The 24,748-nt window shown below is 39.3% G+C and overlaps 1 protein-coding gene across 1 annotated transcript; it reads right to left on the reverse strand.

The window, feature by feature from the left end:
• Positions 1-15,270: 15,270 nt before the first annotated feature.
• Positions 15,271-16,984, reverse strand: LOC107813672 (low affinity inorganic phosphate transporter 5). Its single transcript, XM_016638959.2, has one exon. It carries the CDS (start codon positions 16,905-16,907, stop codon positions 15,318-15,320), a length of 1,590 nt encoding a protein of 529 aa, XP_016494445.2. The 5' UTR covers positions 16,908-16,984; the 3' UTR covers positions 15,271-15,317.
• Positions 16,985-24,748: the final 7,764 nt, after the last annotated feature.

Genomic DNA, 24,748 nt, shown 5'->3' on the forward strand with positions numbered 1-24,748 from the left:
AGAAAAGAAAAAGTTACAGACAATTGCAGAGGTGACACAGTGCGGACCGCACAAAATGGAGTACGGCCACACAGAGGCCAATGCGGACCGCACAAAATGGCAATGCGGTCCGCACATAGGTGGGGTTAAGACTACCCACTCTCTGTATCCAAGCAATGCAGACCACACAAAATGTAGTGCGGCCGCACAAGGACCAATGCGGACCGCACAAAATGTAGTGAGGCCGCACAGGGACCAATGCGGACCGCACATGTAGTGCGGTCGGAGTCCCTGAAGATCAGATTACAGACACTCATCAATGCGGTCTGCACAAAATATCATTGTGGACCGCACTAAAGTACCGCGGACTGCATAGAATCGACCGCGGTCCGCACTGAGTTCCCAGAAGCAACACTCAATTAGGGTTCAATGTATTTTGATTTTAAGTCCCATTTCACACCTAATAAAGGTCCCTAAGTGTTTGCCCAGTGATTTTTACTACCTAATTCTACTTTAATCAAGAAGTCAACTACCCAAACCTAACAATCGAAGAAAATACGAGAAGAACAAAATAATAGACAAGAAAAACAAAAAGTAAAGGAGAATAACAAAATTAAAGCAATTAAAAAGAAGACAAGTTACCATATATGAGATTTAGTGATGATTAATGATTCCTAGCAGCTAGTTACGAGCAAAAGGGATGAAAAATAGTGTTTTTGGGGGTTCTGAGAGTAAAGAGATCGAAAAGTGTAACAGGAGGGCCTCAGGACCTAATTATAGAAAAGGACCTGGAGCCCAGCTTACCAACCCAGTGCGGACCACACAAAATGGACTGCGGTCCGTACCACACAGCATGTTTCAAGTTTGAGAAGGCAACCCACTACGGTCCGCACAAAATGTCATGCGGCCGCAGTGGTCCACCGCGGACCGCACAAAATGTAATGTGTCCGCGGTGGAAAACTTCAGAGAGTTGGAAATTTCATCCTTCATCAGTGCGGTCTGCACTAAATGTAGTGCGTCCGCATTGAAAACTTCAGAGACTGGAACACTTTTTTTTCACTATGTCCTGTACTGCATCAACACAAACCTATAGCATCTCACAACCAGTCAGCTAAAAAATCAATCTTATACTACAAAGAAAATCAAAGAAACAAGAAGAAGAACACATGGGTTGCCACCCAAGAAGCGCCTGATTTAACGTCGCGGCACGACGCAGGTTACCATCAAATCATTTGAGATGAAGAAGTGCCACCACGTGGCTGTCATCAATTTTTCCCAAGTAGTGCTTGAACCTATGCCCATTCACTCTAAAAACTTCCCCATTTTTGTTCTTTAAATCAAGAGCACCAAATAGTCACACACACCACTTCAAAATGTCCACTCCATTTTGATTTAAGCTTTCCCGGAAACAGACGTAATCGAGAGTTGAACAAGAGAACCAAATCACCAACTTTGAACTCCTTGCTACGAGCATATTTATCATGAAGGTACTTCATCTTGTCCTTGTACAAGGATGAACTGGAGTAGGCATGAATAAAAATTCATCAAGTTCATAAAGCTGCTCCACACGAAGATTTGCTGCAACATCCTATTCAAGATTTAGCTTCCTCAAAACCCACATGGCCCTGTGCTCTAACTCGACCGATAGATGGAAAGCTTTCCCAAACACCAACCGATACAGATACATACCAATCGGAGTCTTGTAAGCAGTCCTATAAGCCCATAGAGCGTCATCCAACTTCTTTGACCAATCGGTCCTATTTGCATTGACCGTCTTTAACAATAAGCTTTTGATTTCCCTATTGGAGACTTCAACTTGACCACTTGCTTGAGGATGATAGGGAGTAGAAACTTTGTGATTGACACCATACTTTGAAAGCAAAGTGTCAAAAGTTCTATTGCAAAAATGAGACCCCCTATCACTGATGATAGCACGAGGAGTACAAACCTTGTAAAAATGCTCTTTTTGAGAAATGCAACAACACTCCGGGCCTCATTGTTGGGCAAAGCCACGGCTTCAACCCACTTTGAAACATAGTCCACCACCATAAGAATGTAAGTTTTCCCACAAGAGCTAACAAATAGGCCCCATAAAATCAATGCCCCACACATAAAAAATATCAACCTCAAGAATGGTGTTGAGAGGCATCTCATCTTTCTTCGAAATTCCACCCGCTCTTTGACATTCATCACACCTCTTCACAAGTTCACTTTCATTTTTGTACAAAGTTGGCCAATAAAACCCACAACTAAGAACTTTGGAAGTCGCCCTTGCCTCGCCATGATGGCCACCATAGGGAGAGGAATGACAAGCCACCAAAATACTCAATTGCTCTTCCTCCGGGACACACCTTCGGATCAAACCATCCTTGAAAATCTTGAACAAGTATGGCTCATCCCAATAGAAATCCAAACTATCCCTCTTGAGCTTCGTCATTTGGTTAGAAGAGAGCTCACACGGGATTATACCAGTCACAAGGAAATTAGCAACATCGGCAAACCATGGCATATCATTCATCGACACCGAAAAGAGTTGTTCGTCGGAAAATGAATCATTGATCTCTAGGACATCATGAGGCCTCCCCTCCTCCTCCAAGTGGGACAAGTGGTCTGCCACTTGGTTCTCACTACCCTTCCGGTCCACAATCTCTAAATCAAACTCTTGAAGTAATAAGACCCATCACATCAATCTAGCTTTGGAATCCTTCTTCGTCATCAAGTACCAGAGTGTGGCATGGACGGTATGAATAATAACCTTAGCACCCATAAGATACGTCCGAAATTTTTCCATTGCGAACACAATAGCCAAATGTTCTTTCTCAATCACTGTGTAGTTCACTTGAGCGTCATTCATTGTCTTGCTCGCATAGTACACTGGATGAAATATTTTTTTCAATCTTTGACCCAAAACCACCCCAACCGCAACGTCACTCGCATAACACATGAGCTCAAAGGGCAAGCTCCAATTAGGTGCGATAATGATAGGAGTGGTGGTCAACTTATGCTTGAGAAGTTCAAAGGCTTGCATACATTTTTCATCAAACATGAACTTAGCATCTTTTTCTAACAACTTGCATAAGGGATTCACCACCTTCGAAAAGTCTTTGATAAATCTCCGGTAGAACCCCGCATGCCCAAGAAAACTTTGGACTCCCTTGACAGATGAAGGGGGAGGAGCCTTGAAATCACATCAATTTTTGCTTTGTCTACCTCAATACCATGCTTTGAAATTTTATGCCCAAGAACTATGCCCTCTTCCACCATAAAGTGGCATTTCTCCCAATTGAGAACAAGATTGGTTTCTTCACAACGGGCTAAGACCCTATCAAGATTTTTCAAGCACTTATCAAATGAATCCCTCACAATACTAAAGTCGTCCATGAACACCTCCAAAATGTCTTCCACCATATCAGTGATAATGGCCATCATGCACTGCTGAAATGTAGCCGGTGCATTACACAATCCAAAATGCATCCTACAGAAAACAAAGGTGCCATATGGACAAGTGAATGTGGTCTTCTCCTGATCTTCCGGAGTAATCAAGATTTGGTTGTACCCAGAATACCCATCAAAGAAACAGTAGAAGGCACGCCCAGCAAGTTGGTCTAGCATCTGATCAAGAAAAGGCAAAGGAAAGTGATCCTTACTTGTCACTTTATTCAACTTGCGGTAATCCATATATACCCTCCAACCGGTGATGGTTCTGGTAGGAATCAACTCATTTTTTGAATTTGCATCCACGGTCATGCCACCCTTCTTCAGTACACATTGCACCGGTGAAGTCTACGAGCTATCAGAGATGGGGTGCACAACCCCGGCATCCAACCATTTGATCACCTCTTTTTTCACAACTTCTTGCATTGCCTCGTTCAACCTCCTTTGATGGTCCACTGAGGGCTTTGCATCATCTTCCAGAATAATCTTGTGCATACAGAATGTGGGGCTTATCCCCCGAATATCAGCTAAAGTCCATCCAATTGCCTTTTTCCACTTTTGAAGCACCGCCAATGTGGCATCAAACTGCATGTTAGTAAGACTAGAGGAAAGAATAATTGGCAAACTAGAATTTGAGCCTAAGAACTCATACATGAGGTATGGAGGCAGTGGTTTCAACCCCAACACCGGAGGCTCCTCAATTGAAGGTTTAGTTGGTGGAGTCTTTCTATTCTCGAGGTCCAAAGACAATTTTCTAGGCTCATAGAGTAAGAGCCCATTCCATGTTAAGCATTTCACGCACTCCACTCGGCCCTCATCATCATTGACATCAAGATTCAACAATACAGCCTCCAAAGGATCCTCCACATTAATCACTGCACTGGTGTCATCAATTATCACTGCTATGACGAGGTCCACAAAAGAGCACACCTCGGTACTGTTGGGCTGCTTCATCGATTTGCAAACATGAATCACCATTTTTTTGTCACCCACCCGGAAGGTGAGTTTCCCTGCTTCCACATCAACTAAGGCCTTCCCCATAGCAAGGAAAGGTCTCCCCAAAATGATAGGAACTTCATAATCTACCTTACAATCCAAGATCACAAAGTCAGCCGACAAGATAAATTTGTCCACCCGGACAAGCACATCATCAATAATACCCAATGATCTCTTCATCGTTCTATCTGCCATTTGTAATCTCATGGAAGTCGGCCTCGGTTGCCCAATACCCAAAGTCTTGAAAATGGAATAGGGCATCAAATTGATACTAGCCCCCAAATCACATAGAGCTTTAGCAAAATCCGTACTCCCAATGGTGCAAGGAATGGTGAAAGCACCGGGATCTTCAAGCTTTGGGGCCATTGAATGCACTATTGCACTAACTTGGTGAGTCATCTTTATAGTTTCACAATCCATAAACCGCTTCTTTGTTACCAAGTCCTTCATGAATTTAGCATAGCCCGACATTTGTTCAAGAGCCTCCACTAAAGACACATTGATGGATAAGCTCTTCATCATGTCAATGAACTTTTTGAGTTTATTCTCATTTTTCTGCTTCGTAAGTCTTAGAGGATAAAGTGGAGGTGGCCTTGGCAAAGGAGCATTGGGTTTAGGCACAACCGGCTCTGGCATGTCTATTATGTGTTCCCTAGACTGGTTCACATCATTTTGGGTTTCCACCTCTACATCTTGAATATCAATCCTCACTTCTTCATTCAAATTTTCATCAATCACATTTTCAACCACCAAAGGAACTTCATCTTCTTTCAACTCAACATCATCATCCACAATTTGCTTTTGTTTGGAGGCATGCACATCACCGCCTCTCCCACTTCTTGTTGTTACCACCATAACATGATTGTTCCCACCCTTCGGGTTCACTACTGTATCACTTGGTAGTGCACCCTTAGGGCGAGTATTTATAGACTGTGTGATTTGGCCTAACTGCACCTCCAAGTTTCTAATAGAGGTATTGTGGGAAGCCAACTGCGCATCCGAGTTCCGCATTCTTCTTCATCATCTGTTCAAATATCATTTCAATTCTACCTATATCATTGCTAGAAGAACTAGGACCTTGCGATGGAAATGGGGGTGGATTGTTCGGTTGTTGGTACATTGGGGGCCTTTGAAAGCCTTGCCCCCGGTTTCCTTGGTTTCCATTGTTCCATCCACCTTAATTGTTATTACTACCCCAATTGTTGTTATTACCATTCCAATTTTCTTGGTTGTTTTGATTGTTGTTCTGATTGCCCCAATTGTTGTTTTGGTTGTTGTTCCCCCAATTAACATTGCCTTGTTGTTGATTGCCCCAATTGTCTTGGGGTCTCCATTGTTGTTGGTTGGAAGAATTGCCTCTTTGGCCTTCATAATTATTCACGTATTGCACCTCTTCACTTTGTTCATCATAACCATCATTTTGAAATCCACCACAACCATTGTTAAATTGCTCCGAATTCCCTTGGTTCTGTTGCCCTCTTTGTCTTCTATTGTTGACAAGCATGTTAACATCCTCCATGGCATTCACTTGGTGAGGATTTTGAACTTGTTGCAATTGTGCCTTCGCTAGTTGGTTCATCGTGGTTGTCAACTCAGCTATAGCCTGCCCATGATCATATAATTCCTTATGCAAATGAATAACCGTGGGGTCACCCTGGGGCACATTGGCTCTACTTTTCCAAGCCGAAGAAGTGTCAGCCATCTCGTCAAGAATGTCACAAGCCTCATCATTCGACAGCTTCATGAAGTTGCCCCGAGCAAGTTGGTTCACTATGCATTAGTTTGTTGTATTAATGCCCCGGTAGAAGGTTTGTTGGATCATCGCCTCAATCATATCATTGTTGGGGCATTCCTTCACCATTGTTCTATAACGCTCCCAAATCTCATGCAAAGGTTCTGTGGGTTCTTGCTTGAACGCCAAGATCTCATCTCTCAATGCAGCCATATGCCCCGATGAGAAATTTTTTGCAATGAACTTATCTACCAACTCATCCCAAGTAGTGATGGAATGGTTGGGAAGTCGCTCGAGCCAATCCAATGCCTTCCCTCTAAGTGAGAATGGGAAGAGTCTCAACCTAAGAGCATCCTCGGACATATTAGTTTGCTTGCTCCCCCAACATGTATCCACGAACCCCTTGAGATGTTTGTAAGCATTTTGATTTGCAGCGCCCGTGAAGTACCCACGTTGCTCTAGTAAGGTCAACATCACATTGGTTATTTGAAAATTGCCCGCTCGGATTCAGGGTGGGACAATAGCACTTGAATAGCCTTGGTTCGGAAGAACTCTAGGAGCCACTCTTGGAGGTGCCAGAAGAGGGTCTGAAATATTGTCATTAATATTAGCATTAGCCTGACAGCCTCTACGTTGTCCTTGAGGTACAAGAGGCACCTCATCATCTCCAACATCATCTACCTCCTCCCCCGCAATCACATTTCCAAGAGGGTCATTGGCATTGTTCGCTGCCATTTGGTACCTGAGTTGTGACACAAACAAAATTTGTAACAAAGAAGGAAAGAAGAACAATACACAAAACTATTTAGATAGATAGCCAAAACCGTTAGCTCCCCGGCAACGGCACCAAAAAGTGATCGATGCCAACCCTGCACTACTATTGAGTAGTGAGAGAGGGTCGAAGCAGCTTTTACCCAATTAAGGTTGGGATCGATTTCCACAGGGAGCTAGAAGTTGGAGTCGGATGTCTGTCTAAAGTGGAGTTGTGTATGTGTTCCAAATTTCACTTGTTAACATTTTTGGGTTTTTGATTTACTTCTAATTTTATCAAATTACAATGCTAAATTAAACTAGCATAAGCTAAGAGTAAACTATTGCAAGTTGTTCAAATGGTTAAAAGGCACTAGGGTAGTGACTTTAGCCTAGGTGGTCAATTGACGAATACTTGAGTCTAAGGCATAATTGACATATTTGGGGAGTATGATATAACCGTTGCACGATTTTACCCACTCTACACCTCTCGGTGGTTCGAGTGATTTTGCCCGAATTGACTTTCTCAAGACCAATTGGGTATGCAAATTTGCACAAGCAATCAAGGTTCAAGTCGGGTATTACTATCTCTAGGTTTAACCCTTTAATTGGGGCTATCAATCTCTTGAGTACGTCCCAATTCCTTGTTGGACCAATTTCAGAGACTTAGGCTCTCTTTCTCAAGAAGAGCCAAAGTTAACTAAACACAAACTAGTGTTTGCAACCACCAATTCAGCAATTAAACATGAAATTTGCCCAAATACCAAACACCCATAGTCAATCTAGCCCGAAAACACAAGACCCATCAATTACCCACACTAGGGTTGAGCCACAACCCTAGTTTATGGGTTTAGCTACTCATAATTAGATAAGAAAACAAAGAAATAGATGAAGAAAAACTCATATTAATTAATTGCTAAGATAAACTAGAAGATTCAATGTTGAAATGAACTCAAAATAGCTAAAATATTCGAAGTCACGAGCACAACCCAGTACCAAAACTATCTGATGACCTAAAATAGGAAAATAAGCTATTTATACTAAGTTGAAAAATTTGAAAAAAAATACCCCTGTGGGGCTAGTGCAGACCGCACAAAATCACATGCGGCCGCACTAAGGCTCTTGACTTAAAATTCAGCTCTCTGAACTCGGGCAATATAGACCGCACAAAATCTAGTGCGGCCGCAGTGGCTTCTAGTGTGGTCCGCATGAAATGGAGCATGGACCGCATTGGGCTTCAAACTCCAAACTGGCACTTCTCTAATTCTTGGCTCTGCGGACCACACTAAATCGAGTGCGGCCGTAGTGACTCCAATGCAAACCGCATTAAATCTCATGCGGCCGCATTGCCTGTTGGCCTGGAAATCAACCTCTCTGAACCTCACTTGTGAGAATACACAGAATGGTATGCGACTGCATTGGGCCTGTTTTGCCTGAGCTTTCTCTTGTCTTGGTACTTGTGCAAGTTTCCCTCCTTTTTGAGCTGATCTTTGAGATCTTGTCACTTTGTTGATCAAACCTGCAATCAAGCATAACTTGTGAGCATTTTGGGACTATTTTGTACAAATTTCTAATCAAAACATAAGAAAGAAGGAGTGTAAAATGTATCAAAATCCCTAGTTATCAATCCATCCTGAACTCAGGCTTAAGGCGACCCCTCATGACCGGGATATCAGGCATACCTAATTTCGACCGTATACAGTCTCAATTCCAAATCTTGAAACAATTAAGTGTAACGACCCGATAGGTCATTTTATGTATTTGCTCCCTTTCCTTTTGTTGCTTCACATATGTGTATTTTTGGTTTATGACTTACGGGGTTAATTAATTCTGTTCCAGGAAGGTTTCAGATTGATTTGGACCCTTTGATTCTTGGCGTATCATCCTAAATTAATTATGTTGACCAATGTTTAACTTTAGTGAAAACAATCCTGGAACAATATTTTGATGGATCCAATAGGTTAGTATAGTGATTTTGAACTTGGGCATATACCCGCAATCGAATTTGGAGGTTCGTAGGTCGATTTGTGTTGGTTTGCTGAAAGTTGGCAATTTGAGGTTTAGAAGTTTGACCATAGGTTGACTTTTAGCTATCAAGTTCGGAATTTGGATTTGGGACTTGGAATAGGTCTTTTATGGTATTTAGAACTTGTCTACAAAATTTGGCGTCATTTGGAGTTGATTTGATAGGATTCGGACGCTTGGTTGCAATTCTAGAAGTTCTTGAATTTTTCTTTGAAATTCATGCGTTTTGATGTACGATTCATAGTTCCAGATGTTATTTTTGTATTCTGATTTTTGGAGACTACACGTTATACCTGCTTGACCTCTGCAAGCCTCAGAGTCATCTTCTAATATCTCTTATTACTCTTTGTCCTTCATTTAGACAGTGATGTATATTGAGATTTTAGCATCTTTCTGTAGAGCTTATGACTCAGTCTCATCGGATTTTGGGAAATAATGTATTGTGGCTCAGTATTGAGATTCTTTTGAGACTAATTAGTTTATATTTTATTTTTTTGTTACTTTCTTTTTCTTATTATCTTGTTTGCTAGGATTACCTACTCTTACAGACTAGGTGCCATCACAACATCCTAAGGTGGGGGATTTGGGGTCGTGACAACTTGGTATCAGAGCTTTAGGCTCATAGGTGTTACGAGTCATAAGCAAGTTTAGTAGAGTCTTACAGATCGGTACAGTGATGTCTATACTTATCTTCGAGAGGCTATGAAACTGTTAAGAAATTCCACTTCTTTGATTCCTTATCGTGCGAATTGGTTGACTTCGAAATCTGAATCTTTGTCTTTTATTCTCTCACATATGGTGAGGACACGCACTACTGGATCCGATGATCAGACATCCGCACAACATGCTAGAGCCGCACGAGCCGGGGCCGGGGTAGAGGCCGATGAGGGGAACGTGCTGCAGCCACAACACCTGCCTGAGCAACGACTGAGAAGCCACCAGTAGCTCTAGTTAGGGGACAGGGATCTGAGGCATCTGTTACTGCCCCTATACTTCAGGAGACCCTAGCAGAGATCTTGAGCATGTTCGGCACTCTAGCTCAAGTGGGGTTAATTCTCCTTGCACTAGCCACATCTCAGGCCGGGGGAATAGCTCATACTCCCGCGGCTCGTACTCTAGAGCAGCGGGTCTACATTGATCAGGTCCCAGGTGCTATGCTAGCACAAACAGTTATTCCTATCGAGCCTGAGATCAGACCAGCTGCATCTGAGGAGAAGAGGAGACTTGAGAGGTTCAAGAAGTATGATCCTCATACTTTTAGTGGTGCAACTACCGTGGATACTCAAGGTTTTATAGAGAAGTACCAACGTATTCTCCGCACCATGGGTATTGTGGAGGTGAGCGAAGTTGCTTTTACAACATTTCAGTTGTTAAGAGCAGCGTATCTATGGTGGCAATCTTACAAGGAAGGTACTAGCTGATGCAGGCCCACTCACTTGGGTTTAGTCCTTGGAGATGTTTTTGAGAGAGTTTGTCCCCCAGACCCTTCGGGATGCATGGCGCACAGAGTTTGAGTAGCTGCATCCGGGGACTATTGACCAAACTTTGACTTGCGAGGTTGATTAGTTCCATTCTGGGAAGCTTTCAGGTTGATTTGTACACTTTGATTCTTGACCTTGAAGTTTAAATTAGAAAATATTGACCAAACTTTGAATTTTGTAAAAATGAACCCGGAACATTGTTCTTATGGCTCCAATAGCTTCGTATCATGATTTAGAACTTGGGCGTATGCCGTAAATTGATTTTGGAAGTCCGTAAATTGATTTATGTTGTTTTGTCTAAAGTTGGCGATTTGAAGTTGAAAGGTTTGACCGTAAGTTGGCTTTTAACTATCGAGCTCAGAATTTGATTTTAAGACTTGGACTAGGTCCGTTATGCTATTTAGAACTTATTTGCAAAATTTGATATCATTTGGAGTTGGTGTGATAAAATTTGGACATTTAATTGTAATTCTAGAAATTCTTGAAAATTTACTTTGAAACTTATGTGTTTTACTATTAGATTCATAGTTTTAGATGTTATTTTTGTGTTTTGATCATGCAAGTGAGTTCGAATGATGTTTTTACACTTGTGTGGAGGTTTGGTTTGGAGACTCGAGGGCTCAGATGAGTTACGGACATATTCCGAAGTGTTGGACTAAAATTTGCAAAATCTGATGTCTGGTGCCTCTGGTGTCGCAATTGAGAACATCAGGGTCGCATTTGTGACCTTAGCAGGGAACCCACAGGTATCATAATTGTGATCTCTGGGTCGTATTTGCGAAGAGGTCTTGGGTTGGGCTAGGTTCGCATTTGCGATGGTCTTCATCGCTTTTGCGAGGACAGCAAGGTCCGCAATTGCTAACCCATCTTCGCATTTGCAAAGAGCTTCCCAAGCCTGTCAGTGCCGCAATTTTGAGATTTTCTTCGCAATTTCAAGGGTTCGCAACTCTGAACCCATATCACAATTGCGATAACATAAGCTGAACATAAAGGTTGAAAGTCGGGATTTCATCTCCCATTCTCTCATTTCATTAAACCTAGACTCGATAGGAGGCGACTTGGAGAGGGGATTCTTACCTACAAACTTTGGATAAGTGATTCTAATCATATTCCATAAATATATCTTAGATTTTAACATCGAAATCATCTGAATCAAAGTGAAAACTTGTAAAACTTTGCCAAGTTTTTAAAAAATAAGAAATTGAGTTTTGAGAGTCGATTTGGACTTGAATTTTGAAACTAATCACATATATGAACTCGTGGCGTCATAGGTAGTCGGAATCTACCATTGGACCCGAGTTTTGATCGGGCGGGCCTAGGTTGACTTTTGTTGACTGTTTGGAAAAAGTGTAAAAATCATAACTTTTCTATTGTAATTGATTTTCCTAGCATTGTTTGATGATATTAAGCTGATTTTGGTTAGATTTCAGCTGTATAGAGGCGAATTTTAGGGAAAAGGCTATTTTCAAGGGCTGAATTGGCCTAGTTGAGGTAAGTATCTTGCCTAACTTTGTGTGAGTGAACTATCCCGTAGGATTGGTATTGATTGATTCATTTGTGCTATGTAAAAGTTGTGTACGCAAGGTGACGAGTGGGTACATGGGTTGTACATGGTATTTGACCGATTTAGGCTACTTAGACTCTTCCATGCTTTAATTGAATCGTCGAATCATGTTCTAACTTCTCATAGTCAATCTATGAGAATTGACTTCTTGTTTGGTGGGAACACTTCTTGTTTTGTTCTTCCTTGTTTTGTCAGTTATTGTCTGTATATGATTATTATAGTTTTCTTTAACTGATTTGCTTATTTTATTTATGTGCTTACTATTTCGGTATTAGTTCATGCTGTTAAATGTTTCGTATCAGTTATTTCTCCGTTTTTCATTATTTATCATAATTATATGTTTTCATATTGTTTATTTATATCCTAGTAGGTATCTTGACCTTGCCTTGTTATTATTCTACTGAGGTTAGGCTTGATACTTACTGGTACCGTTATGATGTATTCACACTACGCTTCTGAATATCTTTTTATGCAGATCCAGGTACATCTGCTCATGCTGGTCGTTAGTGATCATCTGTTAGCTGCTTTACGGAGACTTCAAGGTATGCTTGCTCGGCGTCCGCAGGCCTCGGAGTTACCTTCCTTTACTTTTACTACTGTTGTATTTTTCATCCAGACAGTGATATATTAGACACTCCAGTATGACTCCGTAGAGCTTATGACCCATTTCTACCGGTCTTGAGGAGTGTACTATTGTTGATCCTGCTTTCGGAAGTTTATATAAGTTATTCAGCCTTGTTTTAGTATTTTGTTAGTTATTTCCGTCAAGTTATTATTAGCTGTTAGGCTTCCCTAGTTGTAGAGACTTGGTGTCATCACGATAACCTACGGAAGAAAATTGGGGTCGTGACAAATTCAAGTCTTAGGCTAGAGTTAGCTTGAGCATTTTGCTACAATTAGAGTGGTTGTAGGCAGTCATGTGGCTAGGATTTAGTCTCTTAGGTTATAGAGTTTTGTAACCTGAAATTGCTCGTTATTTTGAGTAAAGTTTTTGTGAGAAATCTCAAATATGAGTCGTTGTTTTTAGTCCCTTGAGCAAGGATGTTTTCCACGTAAAAATCTCCTGTATATGTAATTATGCATTTTACTATTTTAATTATTTAACGAACGAGCAGATTCTTATAAGAATCAAGTTCTTATAAGAATCAAGTTCTGTTGAGTGGATCGTACTCAACAGAATGTAACGAATCCGGCTTACAAGGGTGATATTTTGTGCTTAAAGGATGGATCGTAGACGTTAGGCTCAGTCTTGGCAGTTAGGAAATTAAAGTTCCATCCATTTAAAGGCTCAGTCCCTTTATATTTTAAGTACAAGTTTCAACTATGCCTTATATTTTCAGTATTTCAGTTATGCCCTTCCGGTTACGTTAGTTGGAAGTCGTAAAGGGAATTAAGTTTTGTTAGAAATCAAGCTGTAATTTTGCTAGACGTATTCATTTTGGAAGGAGCATGAGAAACCAATGTTTTAAAAGGCGGGAGTGTGAGCCGAAGCGTTTTACCTCTGACGAGGCAAGGCATAAGCCCTGAGACATGAGGCGTAAGTGCCACATATCTTTAAATTTTACTAATTTTAAGAATTTTAAGATAGTATAAAATAAAAAATAATTATAAAAATTACATCAAAATCGCAAAATTATAATAAATAATATATTTAAAATATTTATAAACTATAATTCAACTATGAATAATGTGAAAAGTATGACATATATCATAATATGCAAATTAGCTGCAACGTCGTTACAACTCAAACATCAAAAGTAATGTATTCGATTCGAAATCTTATATGTATCTCTTAAGGAGTAATGAATCTTGAAAGAATTTCGCTATTATAATTTGATATTTTTTGTAATATACTCCTTTTATTTAATATGCTTTATATTGGAAAGAGAATTTATATAAAAATATAATTCACAATTAAATATGATTCTCTTGCCTCATTTATTTTTAAGTTTCAATAAGTTAATAAAGTGATACATAATTCACTATACTGTACGATGATAACTAATTATTTGTAAATTATTACTAGCTAATACCGAGCCATTAAATTAATAAGTATTGTATCTCGTAAACGTGAAATATCTTTTTTAGGAAAAAAATTATAAAAAAATTTATGGACTATTATATAATAAAGGCACAACAAAAGTTAATAAATAAATACTTTTAAATAAAATTTTATTTAAAATTTCCTATCATAGCAGTCTTAGTGGATAACGTGCAATAACTTTTATTTTAATAAAATACTCTCAACTTAATGATTTATAATTAAAAAAAAAGTAATTTTGAACGGTCAACAATTTATTAAGAAAATTCGAGGATTTGCAATATTAGTTACACACAATTACATAAAGTTCTATTAGGAGCCCAGCACGTTGGGCGTTGGGCGTGTTTGAGTCGGCCGAGGCATAAGCCTCACGTAACTAAGCCCCACACATAATTCTAAGAGCGTTTTACGAGTGCTCCGCCCCAGGGCAAGCCCCGGGCGAGTCCCAATTCTGCCTTTTAAAAGAGAGATTCAGACCCCCCACCCTCTCTCTCACATTCGTTCTTATCCTTCTCTTCTCAATTGCTGTAGATTTCTTTTTCACGATTTTGATTAGCCATTGTGATTCGTCCGTGACTACCAAATCAAATTAGCTATGATCCAAATATTTTTTCTTTATCTTTTCTTAATTATTAAAACGGAGCTAAATTAATTCATTTAAGCAGAGGCAGATCTATGCTATACAAAGAGGACTCACCGTTACTCGTAATGTTTGACAAAAAATTCATGTATATATGTATATATTTTTAAAAGATTGTGATATATTAATAATGGGCATCCTATATACCAAGTTAATTTTAGTTGAATTCAAAAGTGCCTTCAAATTGTGGGCCGCCTCTGCGTATAAGGCAATAAGACAGTGTAGCTTTTCCTTTTTTCCAACTTCATTGTCAAGAAAAAGACCAACAAGATCTAACAATATTTACACAAAATATAAATACACAGTTAACCCACTTTTTGCTTCAGACTGCAAAGGAAATAACCACTTCGGGAGGGAACAGGACAGGAAATAGAAAATGCAAAATTATTCCCCCCACCAACTGCAACACGCCAATTGGTGAAAGAAAACTATTAGTATTCTAATTTCCTTGCTTAGTGAAGCCCTTATTCTGGAGGAGGTGACTGAAGCTGCAACACAACATTGTGTGACATCCATCGCCCACTTATTAATACATTTGTTATATATATATATATATATATATATATATATATATATATATATATATATATATATATATATATGCATATATAAGTATGTGCATCTACGTATTGCTCAAAGTGAAAAATAAACTTGCCAATATCATATACCATATCTCAATCCCATCCATCGTCCTGGTGTCCAGAGACAGGCCTAGTACTCTTCATCTGTGTCTCATTCTTCTGTTCATCCTCCCCTGATATTTCCTCCAGTGACCTTCCTTTTGTCTCAGTCACCAAAAAGGTGCAGCAAAATCCAATCATATTTGTGAAGGCCAAAAACATCATGGCTTTCTTGATTTTATGAATATTTCCATCTTGCGTGTACTGCTGCACCCCAAATGCACTAACCATTGCCCCTGCCTTTCCAGATGCTGCGCTCAGGGCGTGGCAAGTGGATCTCACTCTTGTCGGGAAGAGCTCCGCGGGGAGCACAAATGTTGTCGAATTGGGTCCAAAGTTGGCAAAGAAGAAAGTTAAGCCATAAAGAGCTGCGAATGTCCATTTGTGATCTTTTGTCTTTAGGTAATCATATTTGATCCCAATGATTGCCATGAAAACTGACATCATGAAGAACCCCATCAATTGTATCTTAAACCTGCCGATTTTCTCAATGAAGAATACTGTGAACCAGTAACCAGGGAAGGTACCGAGCAACGCAATCACAAACATTGCACGTGATGTCTCAAACATCTCCATCAACGCAGAAATGCTCTTGGCGTCGCTAACTAGACCCATGGTTGGGAATATGTCCTTCTGTGTGAGATTTTGGCTGTAGAAAGCTATGTCCAACAAGAACCAAGTACTCATTGTACCTATTAAGTGAAGTCCGTGGCGCATGAAGAACTCATTGGAGAGTAAAGGGTACTCATTGGCTGCTTTAAATTTGGCCAATTTTTCTCCTTCTGCTTGAATTTCAATGTCAAGAACCTTTCCCATGTCAAGCGCTGCTTGTTTAGCATTTCCCTCAATAATAGCAGTGTAACGCCCTGTTTCCGGCATCTTCATTCGCCAATAATAGGTGAGAAGAGCTGGAAGAGCTCCAAGCATCAATACTATTCGCCAAACATAATCTGCCTCAGGTTCCGTGGAGAAAACTTCATCCACATTAAACGCTTTACCCGCGTAATTCATAAGAAAGATTTTCGAAACAGTCATTGAAACAAGGCCGGCAAATACGATCCCAACGCCTTGCATAGCAAAAACTGCAGCAATAAACGCCCCACGAGTTCTCTTATTTGCATATTCGGACATGATTGTGGCAGAAAGAGGATAATCTCCTCCAATGCCAAATCCAAGCCAGAATCTGAAGAAACAGAGTGTCCCCATTACAATTTTTTTGCTATACCCGAATGACAAACCAGAGCAAAGTGCACAAATGACCATGAGGATTAAAGTGAGTCCATAAACTTTCTTTTGGCCAAGTTTGTCTCCGAGCCAACCAAACACGAGCTGGCCAGTTAAAGTACCAACCAAAGCGACTCCAACTACCCAATTATTAACAGGATGAGGCAGTTTTCCAGGGGCGTGCGTAGCAGGATCGTAGTAATAAAGACGGCCTAAGAGTTTGGAGACAGTGGTGATACAGAAGAGATCGTAGGCATCTGTGAAAAAACCCATTCCAGCAATGATAACGGCAGTGACATGGTACCATTGGGTTCGTGCTGTGTCAAGTGCATTGAGAACTGTAAGATTGTTTGAGGCCATGTTTGCTTTTTACTGCAAATTTAGGCTGTGTTTTCATGGTATTGTTTTGGTGTATGTAACTCGCATATATAGACTCAGCGCACAATGTGAATTAAATGACGTTTAATCCTAAGCGTTCAGTGGCTACAACAAGAAATTGGGGATAAGTATCCACAGGATATCTTCTTCTTTGCTTAAATCAAGCATATGCTTCAATCAAAAATAACCTAGGACAAAAAGTGCGCATGCTTATGCTTTATATGACAACTTTTTCTTGTTAGTCGATGTCAAAAAAAAAAATACAAATTTATATACTTGAAATAATTTAACTTTAAACTTCTTAGTTTACTTTAATAACACATTTTTATAGTCATGACATATTTAAAATTATAAAACTTTTTCTTTATTTATTAAACTCATCTATATCTATATTATATTAAAAGTGAGAATCCCATAACTTAAAAGCTGAATTACCAAAATATCCTTCTAAAAGAAATTATTTTATTAGTATAAAATAAATAAAAACATCAAATTTATTCGAAAAGATACAACCCTTCAGATTAGTTACTACGTAATGTTTAAACTGCTTCTTAACTGAATTCCTAGGTACTCTCTAATTAATTTATATTTATACTACTCTTCAGATAATAAGTCATCCAAGTATGATCGTGCCTCTTTGAAACCAAATACAAGATAATGGCCTTCCATGAGATAGAGAAAAAGGGATTAAAAGCAAAATGCAAAATTGCTCTACGAGTACAATACAAAACAGTAGTTTTGCTCTTAGGGAACTAAAAAAATATGAATATTAACATATCAAATTTGATAATGCAATTCTAAAAAGATGAAGTCACGGAATGGGAGTAGAGGAACTGAAAAGAAGTTTAAGAGGATGAAGGAATGAGAATAGTGATGCGTCATTACAAACAGAGATACTACGAAGCGGCATTGAATATGTCAAAAGACACGACTCTAAAGAGTCAAACTGTGAGAAGGTGTCGCGTGAATTGGCAAGGACTATATTCTGTCAGGCCCTAATTTGGACATATTAGAACAGTTTGATAACAAAAAATGGGTTTTATTTTTTTCACTCAACTTATAATTTATTTGTTGTTTTTTTCCCTTAATATTTTATGAAATACAACTTTTAAAGATGTTATGGTGGATGATCGCCATCTCATACTTTTTATTGTGTCTTGTATAAATGCTATGATTAGAAACAAGAAAGGCTATAATAGTTGTTCCTTTTGACATATGAATCCGTTTATTGTCATACAATTTACAGTTATGTGAAAGATTATAGTTTCAAGGTTAGTAAGACGTAGATTAGGCTTCATTATTATTTGAACATATTTTTGAGATTATGAATTAAATTAGGGTTACATTAGACATAATTTAAAGGTTGGTGACCTTTTATTATAAATTTAAAATCTCTTACATTAGATGTAGATTTATCATGTTTCTCTAAATAGTTAATGTTTTCATTAATAATTAAATTTTAAAGAAATCATTTAGTTGTTTAGCCATTAGGAATTTTTCAAGTACTTAGTTATTTTATTAAACAACACAACTCTTGAGAGAGAAAAGATACAGGTTTTTTTTCTTTCTATTTATAGTAATACAATTATTAAATAATACTGCTATATATAACAACTCGATGTAATTTTACTATAGGTGTTTATGAACTAAGAAATTAGTATTGATTTATGATGATGATAATAACTTATTTTTTATCTATCAGTTGTACGTACTGAACATTAAGAAAATTAAACGTAAGGGAGAATAAAATTAAAAGTGTCTAACTTTTTTATATCGAACAAAAATAATTGGGTGACAAAAAATGAACGAAATAGTTAATAAGCTCTATTGAGTCATGTTTATTATTTGCAATACATCTACATATTCAAACTCAAATTTCGAAAGACACACGTTCAAACTCATGAAAAATCTTGTCTTCTGAAAGAGGTAGTTTTTGTGCTCCTTATTTATTTATTTAAATAAATAAAAGGGTCTTGATCCTCCTTAATCAGTACTCTAGCACTTGAATAATTACTACATTTTAAATAAACTTTATTTATGAGCAAATAAAGAATACTATGCTGAATTAGCACCAAATAAAAAATCCAATATAGGTATATATAAATCTAACTCTACATTAAATCTAAATCAATATTTATGTTATTATAAAAGTACGAACCCCTAAACAAAAATACTAGAAATCTAATTATCCTTCTAAATAACCTAAATGTCTTATTTATAGAATAAATAAAAATATCGACCGCACAAACATGAGCTTCAAATCATATTATTTCCTCGCTTATTTCCTTGTTTACTTGATCGTTAATGTAAGCTTTGGACCAGAAAATAGAATTATGGGTAGAGGTATAGAGCGTGAGCATAATCCAACGGATCGGCAATCAAAGCCCTCAGTGAAGTGATAGGGACATTGAGCTTGTTGGAAAAATCACATGTATCTATTTAAATTTGGATCGTTCCTTTTCGTAGGTTCAGACAATATTTAATTATCCAGACATCGACAAACAAGTTTCTATACGAAGATTCACACTGATTATCACAGTAACTGGTACCTTATTCTTTCGTGTATAAAAGCTTATAGATATTAGAAATATAACTTTATAATACTGTGTGATCATAACTCGACACCCACGTGCAATGCACATGTCGAGAAACTATTATCCTAAAAAATGAAAGGAGGAGTAATAAATTAAGCTTCTTGGTGATCATTACGAGAGACAGCTACAACGTCTAAACCTGCTTGATCTTCATAATGACCACTAGCTAGTATTAAACAAGCTTTAACATTTGTATTTGTTTCGGACAAAGTAGTACCACATATTAGGGGACAAATGCTTTTGGTTGTTATATAGTGGATTACTATTTGGTTTTCCAGGATGTATACGGTCAAAATCGGACTTGCCCTTTTTGTATGATTAATCAAAATCGGGGTGTGACAGACCAAAGTTTGACTCCATGTCATACCGGACCGTGACACGAAGTTAGATTGCCAAGCTCGTGACTCAGGGACCGATCGAGATCGAGACTAGCCAAGATCGAGATCAAGTGGGATAGAGATCGAGCAATAGCGAAGGAAGACCACCGAGCCAAATAACGGAAAGCCAAGATAATCATGATCGGGCGAGGATCACGGCGGGAATCTTGGCACGTATCAAGAAGAGGCCGATTAATCAGCTAATCATGAGATTTCTTACTGTAATTAGGATTGTATTACAAGTAGGACTACCGTACTATATAAAGGGGGTCTGATCATTTGTAAAAGGGATCATATTCATGTTACATAAAGCAATATACCATCTTCTTAAGCTCCCAATACTCTGTTATGTTTTTCATATTTTCCAGTAAAATACTTGTTTGATTCGAAGGCGACCTAGATCGAGGATCAAAGCTATACATCTCATTTAATCTCAATATCAATTTAATTTTTCTCTCAGTTTGTGCCAAGTAAAATTACGTGTCCTTAAAACCACATTATAAATTCAATTGTTATCCGTTTTTAGGGTAAATAATTTGGCGCCCACCGTGGGGCTAAGGATAATAATGAGTGCTTGGTACAACTTTTCATAACATACACTATTTTACACTTGTTCTTTGAAGTATCTTTGAATACATGATTAAAAAATGTCAAACTCTCAATCAACACCTCAACACATTGACAATGATCTCGGCCACCACGGCGAAAATGAGAACATTGCACCAGGAAACGTTGTACCCCCGGCGGGCCTCGATGGAGTTCCGGTAGATCCAATCGACGTCAGTTCGCATGTAGCCATCAATGGAAATTTGGATATCGATCCTGAAAGCAATGTTCGTGGGGGTACCCGATCAGCTACTCAGAATGCTCATAGAGGTGAAGATGGCGGGATCAATATGGGGGTGATCTTCGAAATGTTGCAGGCCTAACATGCAGCAATAGATCAACTCCAAAATCAAAACCACATGCCAAGCAGGGTCGAACTCGAGCCATCCCAGGAAGTTGTACACATGGTCGAATCGGTTTCGAGGAAATTAAATGAGAAAGAATCGGAGACTAATCCTGCTATTATAAAGATGCTCGAAGAACTGACAAAGCGAATTGAGACAAGGGAAAAGAAAATCAAGGAAAATGATAAGAAGGTGGAAACCTATAACACCAGGGTCAACCAAATCCCGAGGGCACCACCGATATTGAAAAAACTAGATTCTAAAAAGTTTGTACAAAAACCTTTCCCCCAAGTGCGGCTCCGAAGCCGATCCCTAAGAAGTTCCATATTCCCGAGATTCCTAAGTATAACGGGACGACTGATCCAAATTAACATTTCACCTCATACACGTGCGCCATCAAAGGAAATTACTTGGAAGATAACGAGATTAAATCCGCATTGCTGAAGAAATTTGGGGAGACTCTATCGAAGGGTGATATGATATGGTATCATAATTTACTGCCTAATTCTATTGACTCGTTTCCTATGCTTGAAGATTCTTTTGTAAAGGCACAAGCTGAAGCCATTAAGGTCGCAACAAGAAAGTCGGACCTTTTAAAGGTACGACAGAAGGACAACGAGATGCTCAGAGAATTTGTATCTCAGCTGCAAATAGAACGAATGCATTTTCCACTGGTCGCCGACGATTGGTCTATTCAAGCTTTCACTCAAGGTCTCAACGTTCGAAGTTCCATAGCTTCACAGTAGTTGAACCAGAATTTGATCGTATCCAGCTGTCACTTGGGCCGATGTACATAATCGGTATCAGTCGAAGATTAGGGTCGAGGATGATCAATCGGTGGATCCTTCTAGGTCCATTTATCCTAACTGGCTCGTGGATAGAATCACGAGGGAATCAATCGAGAATCAAGGTCGAATAGAGATTGATATCAATCGTATAATGGAGACCGTAGAGGCAGCGGATCTAGACGAAACCCTACACAGAGAGAGAGGAGGAATGAACGAGGTTAAATGTCACGACCCCAGTTCACCCTCCGTGAACTATCGTGACGGCAACTAGTCTCTACGACTAGGTAAGTCTAACAAATGCGGAAAAAGAACAGTTGCGGAAAGAAAATAATTAAAAACTGAGATAACAAAATGAAACAATGTTTAAGATGCCGCCTGGCATATAACAGTACAAGAATCTCAACCTAACACTCCCAAAATCCGGAACCCCATGAATCACAAGCTAAGAGATACATAAAAAGCTCTAACTCCAGGAATTTCTATCAAAAGGAAAATACAGAAGGGCTATACTAGTAAAGAAAATAGAAAGGGACTCCTCGGTCTGCGGACGCCACAGATATACCTCAAAGTCTCTACAAAAGCGCCCCGCTTCAAGGATGATAAGACCGAGTGGAATTACTTCGATCTGTATATGAAAAACATGTGCAGAAAGGGCATGAGTACACCACAACGGTACTCAGTAAGTGCCAAGCCTAACCTCGGTCGGGTAGTGACGAGAAAGGTCAGGGCCCTACTAAGGTTAAATGAAATACAAGGTATAATAGTGTAGAATAAGATGGCATAATTAAGTGCAATAGTAAGAACTAACACAGGAGAGAAAGAACAACAACAGCTACCACAGAGACAAAATAATCACAGAAGGTATACAGCTCAACACAGAGGTAACAACCGGGGTTCTCCTAGGATATCATCATGTAGTCCCAAATATAAATATCCGGTGGATCTCTCAGGATACCGTCCCGTAGTCCAACTCATAATGCGTGAGGATCTCCTGGAATACCGATCCGTGGTCCCAAATGTAAATACTCAGTACAGGGGGAATCTACCGGGTGCAGTCCCGTAGTTCCAATATAAAAGTGCAGGGGGATCTCCCAGAATACCAATCCGTTGTCCCAAAGTAAACATGCAGGGGGATCTCCCGGGATATCATCTCGTAGTCCCAAAGTAAACACACATCAACAACATGAAGAATACACAATTCAATTCAAAATTCCATACCAAGGTAAAACAGGTATTTGTAGCCTAGCATGCTGCACATAATCCAAATAAGGTAGTTTGAGTAAGTAAAGCAATTAAGTCAATTAGACATGCTTCCCTAAGCTAACAACATGGTTAAATTGCAAGTAGTATAAACAAGAAAAGAAACACAATCAAAATTACTTAAAGAAAATCGGATTTTTCAACAATTAGCACAAGTACGCACTCGTCACCTCACGTACAAGGCATTTCAAATATCAATAATACCAAATCCTAAGGGGAATTTCTCCCACACATGGTTAGGCAAGCCACTTACCTTGAACCGTTTCAAAATCAACCCAAAACCACATTCTTGCCACGAGTACTCGACTCCAAATGTCCAAAATCTATTCAATTCAATTGCATAATGTAAATATAACTTCAAGTAACTTATTCCACAAATAAATTCTAAGCTAATACGCAAAATTATGTAAAATGACCAAAATGCCACCAGACCTACGTCTCGGAAATCGGGTAAAATTTACATTTTCTGAATCCTTGTACTCTCACGAGTCTAACCATACCAAAATTATCCAAATCCAATGTCAAATTCCCAATCAAACTCGAAAATTAGGTCTAAGAACTTCTCCAAATCCGAAATTAGATGATGAATTCATGTTTAGATTAATGGGTTATAAGCAAAAAGGAGTTAAGAATCATTACCCACAAACTCCCTCCGAAAATCTCTCCAAAATTCGTCTCCTACCGAGCTCCCAATTTAATTTTGTGATATGAACTCAAAACCCTTGATTTTGAAATTTAAGTTCTGCCCAGACGCGTTCTTCTTCGCGAACGCGAGACACTAGTCGCGAACGCGATGCACAAAAATCCACTGGCCAGTCTTCCTCTTTCGCGAATGCAATGTCCAAGCCGCGAACGCGATGACCATCTTCCCTCCTCCTACGGAACGCGGGACCATCTTCGCGAACGCGTAGGTATAAGACCCCACAGCCTCGCGAACGCGGGAGTACCTTGGCGAACGCGAGGCATTAAGCCTTCACCAGCCCCAGCTCCGCTTCGCGAACACGAGACCCCCCTCACGAAAGTGAAGAAGGAAACTAGAACTAACTGCTGCAATTTTTTTCCTGGAATTCTCTAAGTTCCAAAAATGACCCGTTGAGCATCCGAAATACACCCGAGGCCCCCGGGACCTCAACCAAACATGCCAACCAATCTTAAAAAATCATTCAAACTTGTTTCGATCCTCAGAATGCTCAAAACAACATCAAAACATCAATTTAGCATCGGATTCAAGCCTAAGAACTCCAAAAACTCTCAAATTATGCTTTCGATCAAAAAGTCTATCAACCCTCATCCGAATGACCTGAAATTTTGCACACACGTCACATTCAATACTATGGAGCTACTCCAACTTCCGAAATTCCATTCCGACCCCGATATCAAAATCTCACTATCGAATCGGAAACTTCAAAAATTCAACTTTCGGCATTTCAAGTCTAAATTAGCTACAGACCTCCAAAACACAATCCGAACACGCCCCTAAGCTCGAAATCACCCAACGGAGCTAACGGAACCATCAGAATTCCATTCCGAGATCATCTTCACACTACTCCGACTACGGCCTAAATTCGACAACTTAAACTCTAATTTAGGGACTAACTGTCCCAAATAGAAATAAACATGGGGAATGCAGTTAATAAGAAATTAGGGCATTAATTCTTAAAACGACTGGTCGAGTAGTTACATCCTCCTACACTTAAACATTCGTTCGTCCTCGAACGAGCATAGAGACATACCTGAAGTAGTGAAAAGATGTGGGTAACGGTTGCGCATATCCTGCTCGGTCTCCCAGGTCGCCTTCTCGACTGGCTGACCCCGCCACTGAACCTTTACTGATGCAATGTTCTTTGACCTCAG

This window comes from Nicotiana tabacum, chromosome 8 (genome assembly GCF_000715075.1).
Source record: "Nicotiana tabacum cultivar K326 chromosome 8, ASM71507v2, whole genome shotgun sequence".
Classification (NCBI taxonomy): Eukaryota; Viridiplantae; Streptophyta; class Magnoliopsida; order Solanales; family Solanaceae; genus Nicotiana; species Nicotiana tabacum.

Coding starts and splice junctions, on each gene's coding strand:
- LOC107813672 (XM_016638959.2), bottom strand. CDS start 16,907: ATGGCCTCAAACAATCTTACAGTTCTCAATGCACTTGACACAGCACGA.